Source organism: Brassica napus, assembly GCF_020379485.1.
Source record: "Brassica napus cultivar Da-Ae chromosome C6 unlocalized genomic scaffold, Da-Ae chrC06_Random_3, whole genome shotgun sequence".
NCBI classification, from domain to species: Eukaryota; Viridiplantae; Streptophyta; class Magnoliopsida; order Brassicales; family Brassicaceae; genus Brassica; species Brassica napus.
The window spans coordinates 1-19,899 of record NW_026014312.1 but is presented as its reverse complement, the minus strand read 5'-3'; the positions used below and the strand labels follow the sequence as shown (position 1 = coordinate 19,899).

Genomic DNA, 19,899 nt, shown 5'->3' with positions numbered 1-19,899 from the left:
AGAGAGAGTAACATGTGTGATCATGGTCAATTTTAACCGCAATTGCTTTTGATTTTCTTTTGTAATTTTTTTGGTTTTGTTGTTTATCATCATTGGTATAATGTATACAGCAGTATCATTGTTTATGTATATTCATTACAGGTGTATTTCGTGTTTCAATAGCTCTTAAGTCCTTCTCACTAACAAATTTTAAATATTGTATGTCACAATTTTTGGTTTAATGAATTCCAATCAAACAAATAACCCTTTTTTAGCAGCTAAGTATATTTAGAATCATAATGTATATATATAAGTAAATATGAAAAATCTTAGTGTATGATTTGATTCGTAGATTAAATTTTGATTTGATTCGTAGGTTAAATTTTGATTTGATTAAAAAGAGAAACATATAAGTTGTTATGTGATCAATAGAGAAAATAAAATAAAAACAATGATTTGTTGCTGAGTCAAATTGTTGTTTTGTGGTTTTGTAGAAATTTGAAGATTGCGTTTTGATTATTTTTGTGTGAAATTCATTCCAAATCGTTTTCTGGGCCAATAATTCATTACTGGCTGATTCTAAGATATTGTTTGGTGATTTTGCATAAAATAGAAATATTGTGTTTGACTTTTATTTTGATTTGTTCCACAACAACTCTCTCCATCCAACAATGTTGAAGAATTTCTAAAGCTATTCCTCTAGTTGGCTTATTACGAAAAAGAAACTAAATTGATAGTATTTGGGAATCCAAGCTCACTGCTGATGATTTATCTTAAATACAGGCTTGATTCTCTCAACACCCAGACCCCTATACGGTCCATGCTTTGGCTTTCAGAACATGAATGGTAGAAGAAGAATGAAATCTCTCGACACTCATGGAATTGTATCTACAATCAACAACATATTCTCTGGTATACTTTGAGAAAATCTTCTAGAATGCATAAAATAAAAGAGTTCTTCTCTAGTGATATATGTTTACTCGAGGCATATTCTGAGAAGGCAAACAGATTTTTCTTTGAGCTGATTTAAATTCATCGTCCTAATTAATGATGCCATATACATGGCCCTAATAGAGGCATTCAGCTTTCCATGTGAACCAGACAAGGCGATTCAAGTCATTCGAGACATGATGAGTCGTGAAATTCAACCTGACTCTTGCCACTATGAAAATAGATAGAAGATGTTATTTGCAATCTAGTTATGACAAAGACTAACAGGCAAACATTAATGCAGATAGATTGATAAAAAAAAAGTTCGCATTATGATCTACTCAACTCACATATGATTTTCCTATGGATACAACATTGTTCTATTAGACACAAAGTATCCCAAATCGGTAGTTAGAAGAGATCCTAAACAATTTATAAGATAGATGGACCACTCCAATAATCACCAATTAGTTTTAGGTTTGAAATCCATCTAACTTAACATGGTATCAGAGTCCGATCCACGCAATCCAACCCGATCTATATCGATCTTGCCCAAAGTTGGCCCATCGATCCTTGCCCGAATATTCCGAAATTGACGTTCGTTCCTCTAGTATAGTTTGTCGTAAGAAAAAACAACAATACATTGTCCTACAGTCATTATACAAAGGCGAGAATATACTTTAACATAACACAATGTAACCAAGCATCAGTCATTACAGATTTCAATAACTCTCCATAGAAGATACTTGCATCAGCCAACCGCAACAAAACAAAATCAATTTCCCTTAACTCTAACCAAACTAGATTACCAAGATCTATATTTATACATTAGCCTTGGTCCTATCGACATAAATAGGATGATATCTTTCCCTTAGTACTTTCTTCATCTGTAATACAATGTCAAGATTTGTGAGGAAATACGATAAGGAACTTCACTTGATGATGACATATATTTTTTGGAGAAATATGGTCGAGAAGATACTCATGACCCAAGAACACCCTAGGGTAAATTAATCATTACAAGGGTGTAAGTTCTCTTTGTGGGCACATCTGAAATTTTACTCTGGTTTGCAAATACAGAAAAAATACTCTGTTTAGTTAATAAAAAGGATCATTCCTTCAAGAAATGATGTTAAATGACTCAAGTTGCTGCAATACAGTGTTGGAACTCTGTTTTTAAACAGAATATAAAAGATGATTTTTTTGACTTTTCCGGTAGCTTTTCCGGCCGAACCGGTGGTCTTCATGACCGGATTATTAGCTCGTTGGAAAGCTTGCAACGAGCACTAAAATCCAGTATATTCATATGTCAAAAACAAAGCTAAATTGAATGAGAAATAATGTGATGAAGTGATGAACTCGGAATGTTCTTAAGACTTATTTATACGCCTTGTTCTTAAGACTTATTTATACTCCTCTGGAACATTCAACTTACCCGATGTGGCCGGCTCGGCGTGGGCTGGGTCTTGGGTCTTGGTGGAGGGCCTCCGGCCCAATAAGAATATTCTTTTTGGACCAAGTTAAGCCCAACGTTTTGCCATTTAATTCGGGAAAAAACAGCATGCAACTTTATTTAAGCAGTTTGTCTATAAAATAAAAATGTCATGCATTTTATCCTCTAGAAATTTTTAAACGAGATAAGAGAGTTTTGGGGAATAAGTTTTGCAACTCAACTTCCCTCGATCTCCGCGAGATTCTCGCCCACGTGCAGCAGCTGTTGCGGGAAGTGAGTTGTCTCCGTCTCTTTAAATATCGCCTCTCCTCTTCATTCATTTCTAACCTTTTCGCATCGAACCCAACAGGAAAAATCCCTTAGCGTAAGTCGTAAATACGAGAGTGTTTCGTAGAGTTTATAGTTCGATTGGGCGATCACGAGTGAGGCGTGATTCGTCTGCCATGAATCTATCATGGGACTCTATATTCGTACAGTCTCATCTCAATAACGGAGCGAATATTTTGAGTTAAGGAAAGAGATCATATCTCGACTCCATGTCTGTTTGCGAATACGATTTCTTATCGTTCTTGTATCCGTTCTTACATTCGTCTATTTTTCTTAACATCGCTTTTATTTTATCGTTTATGTCATTCCGGTTTACCGGCGTTTACAATCTTAACTCAAAATAGCTTTACGTTTAAAGCTCTAATCGGGTTGAAAAAGCTATTGATAAAAACGGGTTTTGGAACCGTGTTTGCGATTTTCTTTCTAGCACTTCCGCGAAATGTTTGTTCTTATCTTTTATAAACGAGTTTGCGATTTGCTTTATAGCCCTTCCGCGAAACGTTTCTTATTTGTTTCATAACACTTTGCGGATTGCTTTCTAGCATTATCGCGAAACGTTTTTGATACATTATCAAAATGTTATTTACATGAATCGTTTCTATAACCACTTTCTTAAGCGAGTTTGTGAAACATTCTAAGTCTATACAAAACATTTTCTGCGAACGCTTTTAAGCGAGTTTGCAAAATGTTTTTTCTCGAAACTTATATCGATATGATTTGGTTCAAACACCAAAAATGAAAATCGATTTTAAACTATTATTTTTTGCTTAAAAATAATATGTTATTTGTTGATTGGAGTACTAATCCGTCTTCATGTTTTCTCTACAGAAAAATGACGAACGATAACAACACCCCCATTGACACCACTGATGTCACAACAACTCCACTCAACGTTGCAGCCACTGATGCAACTGTGACAACCATTGGAAACATCACAGCGTCAACCGCTGCAGCAACAACAAGCACTATCCTCCCTGCGGGAAATGCTGCTGATGAAACCACTCGCCGTAGTCTATTCGGTGCTGGTCTTTATCAGACGGGTTCAGTTTCAGCAACTGCAAGTGGTCCGGTGGCAGTTCAAACTCCTCCGGCTGTCCCTAGTGTGTTCACTCAAGGACTGATGCCAGACAAGTTTGATGGCAAAGGCTTCAAAACGTGGCAGAAGAAGATGATGTTCTTCCTGACAACGATGAAGCTGGACAAGTTCATCCAGGAGGACAAGCCCCTTATTCCTTACGGGATTGATGATGTTCACAGTCTTGCAACTGTTGACATATGGGTGCATTCCGACTTCATCTGCAAAGGTTACATTTTGGGTCGTCTCATTGACCCATTGTACCGTGTCTACTGTGAGATCCCCACGGCGAAAGAGCTATGGAGATCACTGGACAAGAAGTACAGAGGTGAGGACGCTGGCTGCCAGAAGTATGTGGTCTCAAAATTCCACGACTTCAAAATGGTGGATTCAAAACCCATCATGGATCAGGTGGAAGCGCTTCAGCTCATTTGCCATGAAATCGCTGCTGAAGGAATGTCCATCTGCGAGACATTCACAACTCTCAGCTTCATTGAAAAGCTTCCTCCAAGCTATGCGGATTTCAAGAACTACTTGAAGCACAAGAAGAAGAAGATGGGGCTCGAGGAGCTCATCATGAGGCTTCAGATGGAATCCAGAAACCGAACTGCTGACAAGGTCACTGCTAAGGAGCACAGTGTCAACATGGCTGAGCACAAAGGCAAAGGAAAGGCACACGCTAATTCTCCTGCCAAGCCTTCCAAAACTGCTGCAGCCTTGAAGGCTTCTGGAAAAAACTTCAAGAACAAAGGTATTGAGATCAATGCGAATGTGGAGAAGTTCAAGGGGAAATGTCACTACTGCCACAAAGTGGGGCACAAGACTGTTGAGTGTCGCAAAAAGATCAAGGATGAGAAGGCTCAGGCAAATCTCACTGAGGAGGATCTCGTTGCTGTGGTGACTGAAGCCAACATGGTTGAAAGCAACAACCCCAAGGAATGGTGGTATGACACTGGTGCAACCACCCACATTTGCACCGATAGGGCGATGTTCAGCACCTATCAGAAAAGCGAGACTCAGGAGAAGCTCAAGATGGGAAACACTGCAGTCTCCAAGATTGAAGGACGCGGCAATGTGATTTTGAAGATGACATCTGGACGTGAGGTCACTCTGACGAATGTGAAGCATGTGCCTGACATGAGGAAGAACCTGGTCTCGGGAACCTTGCTCAGCAAGAATGGATTCGCCACAAGTTTTGAGGCGGACAAGCTCGTGATTAGGAAGAATGGGATGTATTTGGGAAGAGGGTATGTTAAGGGTGGACTTGTCAAGTTGAATGTAATGACAGTCCCTCCGAAAGTTGTAGCTCCAAAAGTTTCAATGAATAAGAAAGAGCCAGTTGCTTATTTGGTTGAGTCTTTTAATATATGGCATGAAAGATTAGGCCATGTAAACTACAAATCTATACAAAGATTAATGAATTTAAATCTAATTCCTAAATGCAAAACAAGTAAACAAAAATGTGAAGTATGCGTACAGGCTAAGCTCACAAAAACGCCATCACCTCGTGTTGAAAGAACTAATAAACCTCTAGATTTAATTCACACCGATTTATGTGATTTAAAATACATACAAACTAGAGGTGGAAAAAGTACTTTGTGACCTTCATAGATGACTGCACAAAATATTGTTATGTATATTTATTACATAGCAAAGACGAAACCTTAGAAAAATTTAAAGAATTTAAACTCGAGGTCGAAAATCAGCTTAAAACAACTATTAAAGTAGTTAGAAGCGACAGAGGAGGCGAGTATGATGGTCCATTCAATGCATTCTGTAAAGAACATGGAATAATCCATCAAACTACAGCTCCTTACTCACCAGAATCTAATGGAGTTGCTGAACGCAAAAATCGAACTCTAAAAGAGATGATGAATGCAATGTTGCAGGAATCTGGGTTACCCCAGAACATGTGGGGGGAAGCGTTGCTTACCACTAATTATATCCTCAACAAAATTCCACACAAAGTAACTGGCAAAACTCCATATGAATTATGGAAAGGTAATTTACCTTCGTATAAATACCTCAAAGTGTGGGGGTGCTTGGCAAAAGTTGCGGTACCACCACCAGAAAAGGTCACTATTGGACCTAAAACAGTGGATTGCATCTTCATCGGATATGCACATAACAGTAATGCTTATCGATTTCTGGTACATAAATCTGAAATATCAGACATTCATGAAAATACAGTCATGGAATCAAGAAATGCATCTTTCTTCGAAAATATTTTTCCATATAAGGAAAAACAAGGTTCAAAACGAACTCGAGAAGAAAGAGACAATGACAAAAACTCAGAAACTGAGACAAACGTCGAGATTTCTATAAATGATATTTCAGAAAATGAAGAAAAAGATGAACCTCGAAGGAGCAAAAGAGCTCGAAAGGAAAAATCTTTTGGAGAAGATTTCCTAATGGCATTTTTAGTAGAAAATGTTCCAAAAACTTTGGCAGAAGCCATGGCTTCACCAGAAGCTCCATTTTGGAACGAAGCTGTCAGGAGTGAATTTGATTCGATCATGCAAAATTATACTTATTACATAACGGATTTACCACCTGGCTGCAAAGCATTAGGGAATAAATGGATAATGACACGAAAACCTGGTGGAAAATACAAGTCTAGGCTTGTAGTTCAAGGATTCCGACAAAAGGAAGGCCTTGACTATTTTGATACATATTCTCCAGTGACGAGAATAACATCAATAAGACTGATGATAGCAATCGCAGCCTTAAGAGACTTAGAAATCCATCAAATGGATGTAAAAACTGCTTTTCTAAATGGTGATTTAGAAGAGGAAATTTACATGAAACAACCTGAAGGTTTTGTCATTCCCGGACAGGAAGACAAAGTATGTCGACTTGTAAAGTCACTTTATGGGCTTAAACAAGCTCCTAAACAATGGCACGAAAAAATTGACAATACAATGATGTCAAATGGTTTCAAAATAAATGAATGTGACAAATGCATATACTACAAAACTACCAAAAATGCGTATGTTTTGCTATGTCTATATGTAGATGATATGCTCATTATTGGAAGCAATAAAGACATTATCAATCAAACAAAGAACATGCTCAAAGGGACATTTGAGATGAAAGACTTGGGATTAGTAGATGTAATTCTCGGGGTTAAAGTCACAAGAAATTCAAACGGAATTATCTTAACCCAATCTCATTATGCTCAAACAATATTAGAGAGATTTAAAAATTAAAACTCCGTTAAATCCCCAAATGCACTTGACAAAGAATTCAGGTGAAGCGGTTTCACAAAACGAGTATGCACGTGTGATCGGAAGTCTCATGTACTTGACTAATTGTACGAGACCAGATCTAGCGCATGCAGTAAACGTACTTAGTCGATATACAAGTAATCCAGGTCATACACACTGGAAAGCTATAACGAGAGTACTCAATTACTTGCGCTACACCAAAGATTTTGGGCTTCACTATGGTAAAGAACCAGCAGTTTTAGAAGGATACAGTGATGCTAACTGGATATCAGATTCTAAAAACTCAAAATTCACGAGTGGATATGTCTTTACACTAGGAGGAGCAGCAATATCATGGAAATCTACCAAACAAACAGTGTTAGCCAGATCCACCATGGAATCTGAGTTCATAGCCTTAGACAAAGCAGCAGAAGAAGCTGAATGGCTTAGAAATTTTTTGGAAGATATTCCTATGTGGGAGAAACCTGTGCCAGCTATACGCATACATTGTGATAGTCAATCAGCTATAGCTCGGGCTCAAAGTAATCTCTACAATGGTAAATCTCGTCACATCAGAAGACGACATAAAACCATTAGACAACTTATCTCAACTGGTGTAATCACAATAGACTACATCAAATCGGCTGACAACCTAGCGGATCCATTTACAAAAGGTTTGTCACGAGATGTTGTTGCTAAATCATCAAAAGGAATGGGTTTAAAGCCTATAACGAATGAGGATGCTTGACTGCAACCCTACCTATCATGACTGGAGATCCCAAGACGTAGGTTCAAGGGAAAACAAAATCAAACTGAATCTAACCAAAGCACTTGAGACAAAGTAGTCTCTTCCCAGCTCCTAAGATGATAAAAGTGCTAACAAATATGAGAAGGATAAGCATAAGCTTTTAATGATTTCATAGCTTCCAAAGCGGAGTATTACTCAATACTTTTCATGGTCAATCACCTAATGAGTGTGAAATGGGGCCGTTTCTAGGAGAATGAATGCAAGGCTATATTCTCTAAGTTTACTCATGAAAACCAGGAATAGTTCAGGGCCACAATGAACACAATAGAGAACTAAGTTCTACGAGAAAATGAAGCTGCGTTATGCATGTTGTCTCGGTCTACATAAAACACCGGTTGGTTCAAGACATCATGTTCACCTTCTGGTAAAGTAAACCCGACAGATATTAACTATGAGTGGTTCAAGGCTTAAAAATGCCACCAACTCAAACACAGTGAATTTTTGCAAACACTCTCGATAAGTCTGTCTAGTCTAGTAAGGATTAGAATAAGTATATTTTTTTAGAGTCTATCGAGTCTGCATTTAGTCTGTATATGTTTATAGGTCATTTCTATTCATGTGGGGGATTGTTAGAACTCTGTTTTTAAAATAATATAAAGGCTGACTTTTTTGACTTTCCGGTGGCTTTTCCGGCCAAGCCGGTGGTTGTCATGACCAGATTATTAGCTCGTTGGAAAGCTTGCAACGAGCACTAAAATCCAGTATATTCATATGCAAAAACAAAGCTAAATTGAATGAGAAATAATGTGATGAAGTGATGAACTCGGAATGTGAAACACTGTCAAAATGGACAACATCAACTTTGTCCCACATCGGGTAAGTTGAATGTTCCAGAGGAGTATAAATAAGTCTTAAGAACATGAGTGTGTAAACGGCTTCAGAAGAGAGGATGGCTCCCCACGCGCACGCCGCCGCCGCCGTCTGGCCGGCTCGGCTCGGTTCGGCGTGGGCTGGGTCTTGGGTCTTGATGGAGGGCATCCGGCCCAATAAAAATATTCTTTTTGGACTAAGTTAAGCTCAACTTTTGCCATTTAATTCGGAAAAAACAGCATGCAATTTTATTTAAGCAATTTGTCTATAAAATAAAAATGTCATGCATTTTATCCTCTAGAAATTTTTAAACAAGATAAGAGAGTCTTGGGGAATAAGTTTCACAACTCAACTGCCCTCGATCTCCGCGAGATTCTCGTCCACGTGCAGCAGCTGTTACGGGAAGTGGGTTGTCTCCGTCTCTTTAAATATCGCCTCTACTCTTCATTCATTTCTAACTTTTTCGCATCGAAACCAACAGCAAAAATCCCTTAGCGTAAGTCGTAAATACGAGAGTGTTTCGTAGAGTTTATAGTTCGATAGGGCGATCACGAGTGAGGCGTGATTCGTTTGCCATGGTTGTATCATGAGACTCTATATTCGTATAGTTCCGTCTCACTGACGGAGCGAATATTTTGAGTTAAGGAAATAGATCATATCTTGACTCCATGTCTGTTTGCGAATACGATTTCTTATCGTTCTTGTATTCGTTCTTACATTCGTCTATTTTCCTTAACATTGCTTTTATTTAATCGTTTATGTTATTCCGGTTTACCGGCGTTTACATACAGTGTATCGAATAATATAGATTTTGTGTAGTTTTGGTTGTAATCCAATAATATATACTGAAAGGTAAAGCTACATTCCTACGAAATTATAGAGCCACAATTTATAACTTATACAAGTAGTACACTCAGGATCAGTTACGGAGATGTCCCAAATGAGTACTAGAGGACTCTCTGGCTACAATCCAGAGAGTATGTATGTCACGTGATCAATTTCGCTTACCAATGTTGCTATACAATTCTACAATTTGAGGAAAAACACTTGAGTACCGGTCCACAACTCATGTCATGTCCTGAGCAGCCATTCTTTCGCAAACACTGGACAGAGATTTGAGATTGCATCGTATAAGTGCTTCCACGAAGTAACAAGTCTCGTCTTTGGTGTTCCCTTCTGGTACATCCACCACGAATGACTCTATTACCATTGTTCCCGCTCTTCCGTCTATTATCTCTGGATGTACTGTAACCACTGATGAGTAGTTCTGCAATAACAGTAGATGAAGGTTTAGTTCATTGAAAAGTGGTAAAGGCTAGTTATTATGGGACTATATTTTGAAAAGGGGATAAACCTTAAGCCTGTGATCACCACCAAGGATTCTGATACCAAGAATGTGTTCATTATCGTCCAAGAACTCCAACCTCTCCGTGCTAGTGGTAGCCGGGAGGCCAGATCTAACGTCTACCTCTCGAACACAGCCGATGCAAACATCACCTTTCATAACACACCTGCTGACAAAAGGCTTGTACTTCTGTGGCTGATCGAATCTCCTCACCAGAGACCAAACCTGATGATCATCAAATCAGAATCCGTATATGTTTGCAAATCTTGGTGAAAAGTTGCATAAAGAAACAGAGACTTACGAGATGAACAGGGGCTTTGATATGCTTAACAAGAACCGAAGAACACTGGTTCTCCTTGGGATCATGTCTATGATTCAATCTAATCTGAAGAAACTCCGCCGCGCCACCTGAAACACGTCCGTTATCGGCAGCTATGGTCGAGTTCATGTTTCAGATAGATGATTATCGTTTACAGAAAAGATGTTCTGTTTTAATGTTCTTATGTATCTCTTTATATAATAAGAGAAGTAGGAGAGAATCTAAAAGATTCGATGATTCTAGAGACTTTATGAAGAAGAAGAGGTTTGATGAGATAAGGATGGGGTTACAAGTTGCAGAGAGTTTGGTGCAATGTACAGAGGATTAACGTCAGCTTCATTATATATCCCCTCTAGTTTTTTTAATATTTTTATTTATTATTATGGGTCCAGTGACATATAACTAGTTATTATTATTCGCCTATTCGCATATTCGATTTTAATTGTGGATATGTTGATGAAACAAATCTTATGAAGATCAATGTTATGTTATTTATTATTCCCGGTGAGTTAGGTATGTGTTCTTTTGTTAGTGTTGGCCCTTCAAAGTGTTCATATGCAATGCGATGTACATCATTTTCAGATAATTGTATAATAAGCTTAAACCTAACTTTCTCTCAAATTAAATCATGCATACAGAGCATTGTTGACTGTTTTTAGTTCAGGGCTTTATAAATTTGTCACTGTCATCTAAAGCTTCCAATCTAGAGTTTTCCAAACTATTTTCTTAACAATAATAGATACTACAGACCGGGTGATTGTGGTCGAGTGGTAAAGAGACGAGTTCGATCCACCTGCTGCGCAAAACTAAGTCACAATTATCATGGTCATCTAACACGGATATGAACCTATGCTTTAGAGTCCATTTGAATATCCGGAGAGATAGTCTATCCGTGGACTGCAGCTCCTCTTGGAGATTAGTCTGGATCTCTCTATGGTTCTGGGATACTTCCAGATTAATAAAATAATAATAATAATAATAGATATTACATTTTAAATGAGTATGAGTGTATGACATATCATATCTAAATTCAAATATTTATTGACCATTTGACTTTTTACAAAGAAAAGTCAATCGGCATGGGCTCTCAATGAAATCCTCTGTTTTCTCGGATTATAATCTCTTTAATGTGGTCATCGATGTTATAATTAGGGATCTGATTCTTTAAAGAAACCCTCTTCTTCGGGCCAACTAAGTTTGAGGTAAAGATAGTGAATTATGTTAGGGATGTCCATTTATGGTTCAATTTGGTTATTTAGATGGAGGTGTCTAAGATAAGTTTTCAAGATTAAAAATAATCAAAAAAGGTAAAAAGATAGAAAGACAGTCAAATACGGTTCTCAAATTAGATGTTTAGGAACATTAGGAGAAACTCCATTAACCAAGTGTCAGCTTTCATATTGGTTAATTAAAAATAAATAAAATTTAATTGCTGAAATCAACTGCAGTTTTAACCGATAAAAGGGTGCTCTTAGGTTTGGTTTTTACTGAGAGGCATTAGAGCAATGATTATTAGGGTTCTTAGAGTGAGATTCTTAGTTTTTTTTAGTTAAAAGTTAAGAGATGAATTCTTATATTCCGGTAAGAAACTCACCCTAAGAATCTTTAATAATCATGCTCTAAGCGCTGGTTTCTAAAGGAGGTTTATGAACCGTTTGTTAGCCCCACTGACGCGTGGATCCCACAAAAATTTTAAAAATCAGTCCCCAAAATTACGAAATAAAGATCGTTCTTTGGGGAGTTTTTGCACTGTTTGCGAACCTCACCGACACGTGGCAGCCCGAGATTGGTTTATTTTTTAATTATTATTATTTTTTTTAGAAAACAAAAAGAAAAAAAAATTCTTAAGGATCCCATTTGGAGTTTTACCGATAATCATGGTCTTCGGGTTTTAATATGGTCATTACAGGATACGATGTATTAGTCCACAGAGGAATCTATGAGAGGCAACAAAAGGAATATACGAACAGTTTCTACCCGAAATAATCGAGCATTTGTCTCGAACACGGCTATAGAGCTAACTTTCAGTTTCACGTCACTCTATTGAAGGTAACTCTCGTTAATAATGAACCTGATGTGCTGCTCATGAACTCGTTAATTAGTTTTAAAGCCATGAAACATGTGGTCACGTTTGGTTCACCGTTTGTATCTTGTGGTGGTGAAAAGATTCTGGAGGAGCTTGGTCTTGACGAGAGACATGTTCACTGCGTGATGATGATGCATAGAGATATCGTCCCACGAGCTTTCTCGTGTAATTACCCTGACTTTGTTGCTCTCATCCTCAAACTTTTGAACGGGTCGTTCCATGCGCGACTCCTTGTCTCAACAAAAACAAGTCTAAGGACTTTCACGTACCAATCTGCATTGCATGTGTAACTTATATGGATGTTAGAAAATATTTGGATGTGTCTTTGCTAACATACATGCCAGTACTTGGAATCATCTCTATCCTCCCGGTCCAGAGGTGACATGGCAAGTCTGGTTTTCGGATCACATTCCGAAGCACACCTTCTTCACATGGGTTAATGTCCGACATCGTCTGGAAACTAGAGATAGGATGAGACAATGGGGGCTTGACATACCTGCTTCCTATGTCCTTTGTGCCAATTGCGCTGAATCTAGGGAAAACCTCTTCTTTCAGTGTTCTTTCAGCTCCTCTGTTTGGCAACACTTTATCAATCGGGTTAATCTCCACCCTCCTCAGTCCTTTGAAGCCATTTTGGAGTGTCTTGCTCGGCCTTCAACGGACCAACACATAACGCTCATCTGTAGACTCTTTTACCAAGCCTCGATGTACTCCATATGGAAAGAGCGCAATGCTAGACTTCACTCTTCTGTAGCCAGACCTCCAGATGTGATTATCTCTGATATTGAGGACACCATCAAGCTTAAGCTTGACCCTCTATCGAGAACAAATCGCTATATTACTTCCTCCCACGTCACAGCTCTTCTTGGTACATGGCTCTCTCCTTTCTAACAGGGTTTGTTTCTCTGCTTTATTTCTGGGGTTTTGTAGTTTAGTCCCTTTTATTGGTAGCCCGTTCGGCCTTTAAGCTATCTAATAAAATGAGTACTTCCGGAAAAAAAAAACATGCAAACACTAATGTATGTTTCCAAAATAATCATATCTCCTATACATGGGACCAATAATTGTTTGTTGTGTCTTTGCTCTCTACGTTTTAGACAGGAGCGACGAGGCTTAATCTCCTAGGGCACTGCATGGATTCCTAAACCGCTTGAAACCCTGAGTCAAAGAGGTTCAGAAGGTTCGGTCTTTAGAGACCACGACTCCAAAAACTACGTCAAATCCGTGAACGTTGTTTGCCCACAACACACAAACAAAGCTCACCGTTAGGAAAGTCAAGAGACAGAGCCACAGAGGAGGAGTACTGTTTGTCCGGTGCTGATGTCAGCACCATTGGAGATTATGGCACATGTCTAGTGGGGGAAATAGACGGTAGATGCCTCGTTGAGTTGCGTTATATAAATGGAAATCTCTTCTGATTATACGTTGAGGTGGCAAAAAAGAGTTAATAAAAAAGTTGTAAAGCCGTAATATATCCATGGTCCTGTTATGAAGAAACAATTAAGTCAAATACTAAATTCAAAAAATTGACTCTATTCATAAACATATATTTGAGCTTTAATGTCTAAGAACCCGGAGGAAAACTTCTCAAATCTCTGTTTTCTAAGTTCAGGTCAAGTGTGAATATGTTAGTTGGAGATGATCAGTCATCTTATGTATTTGTGGAAATTAAGCGTTTCAAATTGTCATCAAAGGCTTTGTTACTCATAGATGATTGCTCGGATTCTCTTCTTGAGGTAGAAGAGAACCAACAGAATCAGCAGGTGTAGGAGGTTGGATCGGGTCGAAGGAAAGGTGATGTTTGTTTGTAGAATTAAAAAGGGCTGGGTCAAGGATGGCAAAAGGGTTATTGGTGGATATTTTTTGGAATTGGGAGGCAAAAAGTTTTTTGTGGGTGACTTTATGTTTGAAAGGAGTAGCTCTTCTAGGGGTTTGGGCTGAGAGAGCTACAACAACAGGAGCTTCAGCAGGCTGGGAGGTGAATACAATGGTATGGGGCTCATCAAAGTCGGGTGAAGGAGAGGGTGAGGCAAGGGTGATAGTATGACGGGGTTCTATGGTTGCATGGGGAAGAGCGGTTTGGACAGGAGAGAGAAATCTCCATTAAGTCAGTTTCAAAATCTGATTCAGGGATCACTGGAGTGTTTTGCTCCTGTGGAGAAGGGATCACAGGAGGGGTCTCATGGGTAGGTTCAGTTGATGACGAAGGCGCAGTTTGTGTTTTAGGCTGGGATTTAGGTGGGATGTTTTCTTGTGGGGAAGTGAGGCAATCCTTCTGAATGTGACCAAGTTGGCTACAATGAGAGCAGGTTGGAGGGATCCAAAGATATGAACAGAGACTTGAAAAATTTCTCCACTCGTTCTCTTGAGTTCAATCAGGTCAGGAAGGGGTGAAATTAAGTCTGCTTCAACCTTCACATGTGCGAGATTGACATCAGTAATGTTTCTTGTGAATTCATCCGTCTCCTTTGGTTCTCCAATCAACCCTGCAGCGAAGCTTAATCCTTCCAGGATTCTAAGATCGAGAGGCAGTCCAGTCAGGTGAGCCCAAAGAGGAATAGAGGAGAAGTCAATGGGAGCTGCTTCTTTGGATGATGTCCACGGTGAGACTTGGAACATTGCTATTCCTACATACCAAAGCCTTTTCCAACACTTTCTTCCTGATGAACTCATTTGGGATTCACACAAGAATTGTTCTTTCTTGCAGGTTGGTTCTAATGTCGAGTTTATGCCCTTTCCCCAAAGGAAGTTGAGGACACTTTGAATCGCTTGGTATGATGGCATTTTTGCCAAGAACGACCCAACAATGAACTCTTTGTGCATCTCTGCACCTCTTTGGAAGACTTCATCAGGCACTGTCACTTGAGGAATGCCTGCTTCCGAGTAAGATTTTGGAGCTAGTCGTTTCAAATACTTGTCAGCAATGTAGCTCGCTCTCTTGCCCCATGTTTTAGTAGGGGCTTCTGGGGTTTTAGTTGGGAGGGGAGGAGGTGATTTGTTTGGGTCTAAGGCTGTTTCAGGAGGGGGTACGTTAGAACGAGGAAGGAGAGGGATAATAGTTTTTCGGGAAGCTTTTGGTGGGGTAGGAGAGGGTAAGGGTTTAGTTGTTTGACTTGCAAGGGAGTAGTTTGGAAGTGGTGGAGTGGATTTTTTGGGTGGGAGAATGGTAAACCCTTGGAAAGTATCTACTGAACTGTTCACGTGAACAGTGTTAGTTTCAGTAATCTCAGATCTGTTCTGGATTGTTGCAGATCCAGCATTGCTGCTGGTAGTAGAAAGCTTGGAAGCAGTTGGAACGCTTGATTCTTCGACAAGAGAAGCAGTCTCTGTAGGAAGAGAAGTTTGCTTTTTTTGTGCTCTACGTTTCAAATTGTCATCCTTTGTTGTTGTAGAAATTAAGCGTTTCAAATTGTCATCCTTTGGTGCTATACGTTTACTATCCCTAAGCAGTGCATAAAAATCATTAATTCTATCTGCGGAGCATATCTATGGAAAGGATCGACAGAAGGTCAGTACACAGCTAGAGTATCTTGGGAAACTGTTGTTCTGCCAAAGGAAGAAGGATGATTGGGTATCAGGGACTTACATTATTGGAACAAAGCATGCTCTATCAAGCTCGTCTGGTTTCTCTTCTTCCGGACAGGTTCAATCTGGGTGGCTTGATTCGTCAAAATCATCCTGCGCAACTGCAAGAGAATTTTCTGGACATTAAAGGAAAAACAGTCTCACTCTCACTCAGTCAAGAAACTTCTAAGAGTAAGAGAACTGGCTTACAGATGGATCAATGTGGAGGTGGGGAATGGCAGAAACACTCGCTTCTGGACGGACAATTGGAGCCCCTTTGGGAGATTAAACTTGTTCTTAAACCTCCGCTCTTCTACTCTAGGTACAAGACCAAACTCAATGATCTCTGACCTCTGCAATGATGGAGTATGGTCCTTGCCTTCGCCGCGGTCTGAGGATCAATTGGCTCTCCACGCTTACCTAACAATAGTAACTCTCACAGACTCAGAGGAAACAGTGGTTTGGTCACCGCTTGGAAAGGTTACAGACCGCTACTCAACATGTATGATTTACAAACTTATAAGAGATCACAAGCCTGTGGTTCCTTGGTCTCCTGCTGTTTGGATAGCTAGGGGTATTCCCAAACACAACTTCCTCACTTGGCTGGTCAATCTCAACCGCTGCCCTACGAAAGACCGAATGATTAACTGGGGACTCCAAACTAATCCAACGTGTGTGCTCTGCAACTCCTTTCTAGAAACGAGAGATCACTTGTTCTTCGACTGTAACTTCTCCTACTTTGTTTGGAACCCACTGGCAAGGAAGGCTAGAGTACCTGCGATTAGACCTTGGGACCAATCAATCTCCTACATGCAGTCACTCTCTTCACCGAAGCACCTGCGTTTGCTATCACTCTTGGCTTGGCAAGCTGCAATCTATACGCTATGGACGGAGAGAAACTCAAGAATTCACAAAAACGAATTTCGTAGCGCTGATTCACTCAGCACCTCCACTATCGCTCTCATCAAAAACCGGATCTCCTCCTTTCGGTACTCCTCCCCGGCTCTCTCCTCCGCGATGATGCAGATATGGCTCGACGACTAAGCTCCCCAACACGCGTAATTTTTCTCTCGTGGTTTAACTAAAGTTCTAAAACAATTGGGCCAGACCCGTTTTGTACTGGGCTTATAAGCTCAAAACAATGTGCCTTAATAGGCCTTCTCTTTATCATATATAATAAATAAAAAGACAAGAATGTTAACTTGCCGGTTTTTGTTTCTGAAAAAATTACGATTTTTTATTTATTTTGTGTCATAACAGTTTAGATCAAAATTGCTAATGACCTTTTCTTTTGTAAATGAGAGTGCTAATAAATTTACCGATGAAAAAAACAAAGCTAATGATTTTTTTTTTTAACATCTAATCAATGTAAATTAAACAATTAACTATTTATAGCATAATAAATGAAGTTTACTCTTTTTTTTGCCAACATAAAATAAAATACTTAGATAGCTTAAAAATAACTAGTGGGCTAATAAATTAGATAGCTTGAAAAAGTCACAACTAAAAGAATATTGTAAAATGATTATTTGAAACTCAAGAAATTTTAGATTTTAGTGATTTGTTTTTGTTTTTATGTGTGTGGCTTGAATATTATTATCTTGTCATTGCTGATTTTTAATTAAATGCAGTCTCTCATTGTATATATCTAAGTATTGTAAACAGAGAAACCAATAATCAAAAACTAAGTAAATGTAGATATAAATAAGAATGAAGAGATTTGATTCAGATTTTGAATTTTGATTTGATTAAAATGGGAACTAAGTAATTTGTCAGTAATACGAGAGAAATGACAATGATATATGGATGTGTCAAAATTCAAATGCTTCATTACTGGATAGTGACTTCACCCGAGGAAGGTCTAATTATGTTGGTCTTGTTTTATTTAAGTGATTGAGCTATATGTTAATTGATATATGGGACATTTTTTGCTTTTATTTAGGCTGTTCGTTCATCAATCAAGATCAGCCATTGTTAGTGAGTAATGATGTTTGTGAGTAACGATGTTCGTGAGTCAGGATGATCTCATGGCGATCAACAAAGTCCCATAGCTACTAACGACAAATAAAGCATAAAGAACAAAACCAAGCGCTCGTAGCTTGGTGGTAAAGGAGGTACAGCTGTGCTGCCCGCCACCCGGGTTCGAGCCTTGGCCACAACGGATTTAACATCACTTCCGTTGGGGCGCTGGATCCCTTTCGGGGGATAGTTGGGAATGTGACTGCCCAGATACCAGAGTTATAAAAAAAAAAAAAAAAAAGCATAAAGAACAAATGAGCTTAGGACTCTTGACATTTATCTGCATCTCCTTTGCAAACACTAAGCCACTTTCACTATCAGTCTATCCCACTACGAGCTCACTAGTCTTGGTCAACCACTCTCTTGAGTCTTAACTTCTTCTTCTTATGTCTTTTACTTCTTTCGAAAATACACCTTTTGTAGCTTATCACCTTACTAGCTAGACTACTGATATTAATAAAATCTGTATAACATAATCAACACATTACCAATTTAGCATATATCTTCCTTTTGGTTGCTTTTGACTTGAAACCTTTTCATGAACATGATCTGGAAGGTGAGCCTAAAATTCAAATATTATCTTATTCATTATCTCTCTTTTTATTCAATCCACAAAGAGAGTAAAACAAAAGAAAGCCAAAATTCACAAAACACTGACTACTACAAATGTTTGAAACGTATATCATTCATAAAGACCCTTTAGAAGTGTGGATGCCTCCTGACGTCAGTATAACGGAACTCTAAAATCAAACCAGAGGAGATTAGTGTCTACTGAGGGAAATAGAGCTGATGCCTCTTTTGTTAATTTAATGGAATCTCTTCTTATGGGATTTTGTTTACATTTCTTGTGGTAACGACGAAACGGAGTTAATAAAGAAGTTGTAAAGCCATAAAATATTCATGGGCCTGTTAAGAAGAAACAATTAAGTCTAATATTAAATTCTAATCCTTCACTGAGCAGGTCCATTAAATAAATCATGGGTAATAACTAGAGTAAACAGAAAACCAATCCTCTCCAATATCATAATTTCTCATATGATTAATCAAGAAAGACACAACATTTCATAATCGTTACAAACTTATTTGCCGGATTTTGATTCTGAAAAGATTACATTTTTTTTTGGTTTAGTGTTAAAAGGTTCAGATCAAAATTGCTAGAAAATTTACTAATGACAAAATAAATAAAGCTATTAAAACAATTAACATCTAATCAATGTCACTTAAAAAAATTAACTATTTATAACATATATTTGAAGTTACCCTTTCTTTGCCAACATAAACTAAAGTACTTAGATAGCTTGAAAAAATAACTAGTGGACTTATAAATTAGATAGTTTGAAAAAATCACAATCAAATGACGATGGTAAATGATTATTTGAAACCAAAAAAAGTAGATTTAGTGACATGTTATTGTTTTTTATGTGTGTGGCTTGAATATTATTATCTTGTCAACTGATTTTTTTTAATTAAATGCAGTATCATTGTATATATCAAATTATTGTAAACCGAGAGAGACTTGATTCAGATAATTAATTTTGACTGGATTAATAAGAGAACTGATAATTTGTTAGGTTGTCAATAATATGAGAGGAAATGACAATGATTTATGTGTTTTTTGTTTGTGTGTCAATTTTTTTGTAGTTGCTTAGGAAATTAAGATTTGCATTATGTTTTTTTGTGTGGAACTCATTGCAATTTGTGGAGTAAATTTTGTTACAACATAGTGAACGTTTTCATTTTATCTTGACGTATATATTTTGATTTTAAACAAAAGTTATTATAAAACCAATGGAAAGACAAAATTTTGTGGCCAAAAATTAATAAAATTGAGGTGGTCTTCAATTGAGATGATTGTGAATATGATAATATTTAAGAATCTAAGATTAGTGGTGACTATCTATCTAAACTATGGTTTGCTGGTACTATAAACCCAACATCCAATACATATTATTATACAACCAGATTATTATATGTGTAT

The 19,899-nt window shown here is 38.1% G+C and overlaps 3 protein-coding genes across 3 annotated transcripts; 1 reads left to right on the top strand and 2 right to left on the bottom strand.

Moving 5' to 3' along the window:
- Window positions 1-9,429: 9,429 nt before the first annotated feature.
- Window positions 9,430-10,586, bottom strand: LOC125594936 (abscisic acid receptor PYL9-like). The gene is made up of 3 exons (XM_048770927.1): window positions 10,235-10,586; window positions 9,943-10,158; window positions 9,430-9,855 (listed from the first exon to the last, which is right to left on the bottom strand). Exons 1-3 carry the CDS (start codon window positions 10,379-10,381, stop codon window positions 9,655-9,657), a joined length of 564 nt encoding a protein of 187 aa, XP_048626884.1. The 5' UTR covers window positions 10,382-10,586; the 3' UTR covers window positions 9,430-9,654.
- Window positions 10,587-12,364: 1,778 nt separating this feature from the next.
- LOC125594938 lies at window positions 12,365-13,229 on the top strand. Its single transcript, XM_048770930.1, has 2 exons — window positions 12,365-12,624; window positions 12,683-13,229. The coding sequence occupies exons 1-2, from the start codon at window positions 12,365-12,367 to the stop codon at window positions 13,227-13,229; spliced, it is 807 nt and encodes a 268-aa protein (XP_048626887.1).
- A 1,275-nt stretch (window positions 13,230-14,504) lies between these two features.
- LOC125594937 lies at window positions 14,505-16,353 on the bottom strand. The gene is made up of 3 exons (XM_048770929.1): window positions 16,113-16,353; window positions 15,925-16,024; window positions 14,505-15,780 (listed from the first exon to the last, which is right to left on the bottom strand). Coding segments are annotated over exons 2-3 (1,278 nt in total). The 5' UTR covers window positions 15,927-16,024; window positions 16,113-16,353.
- Between the last annotated feature and the right edge of the window lie 3,546 nt (window positions 16,354-19,899).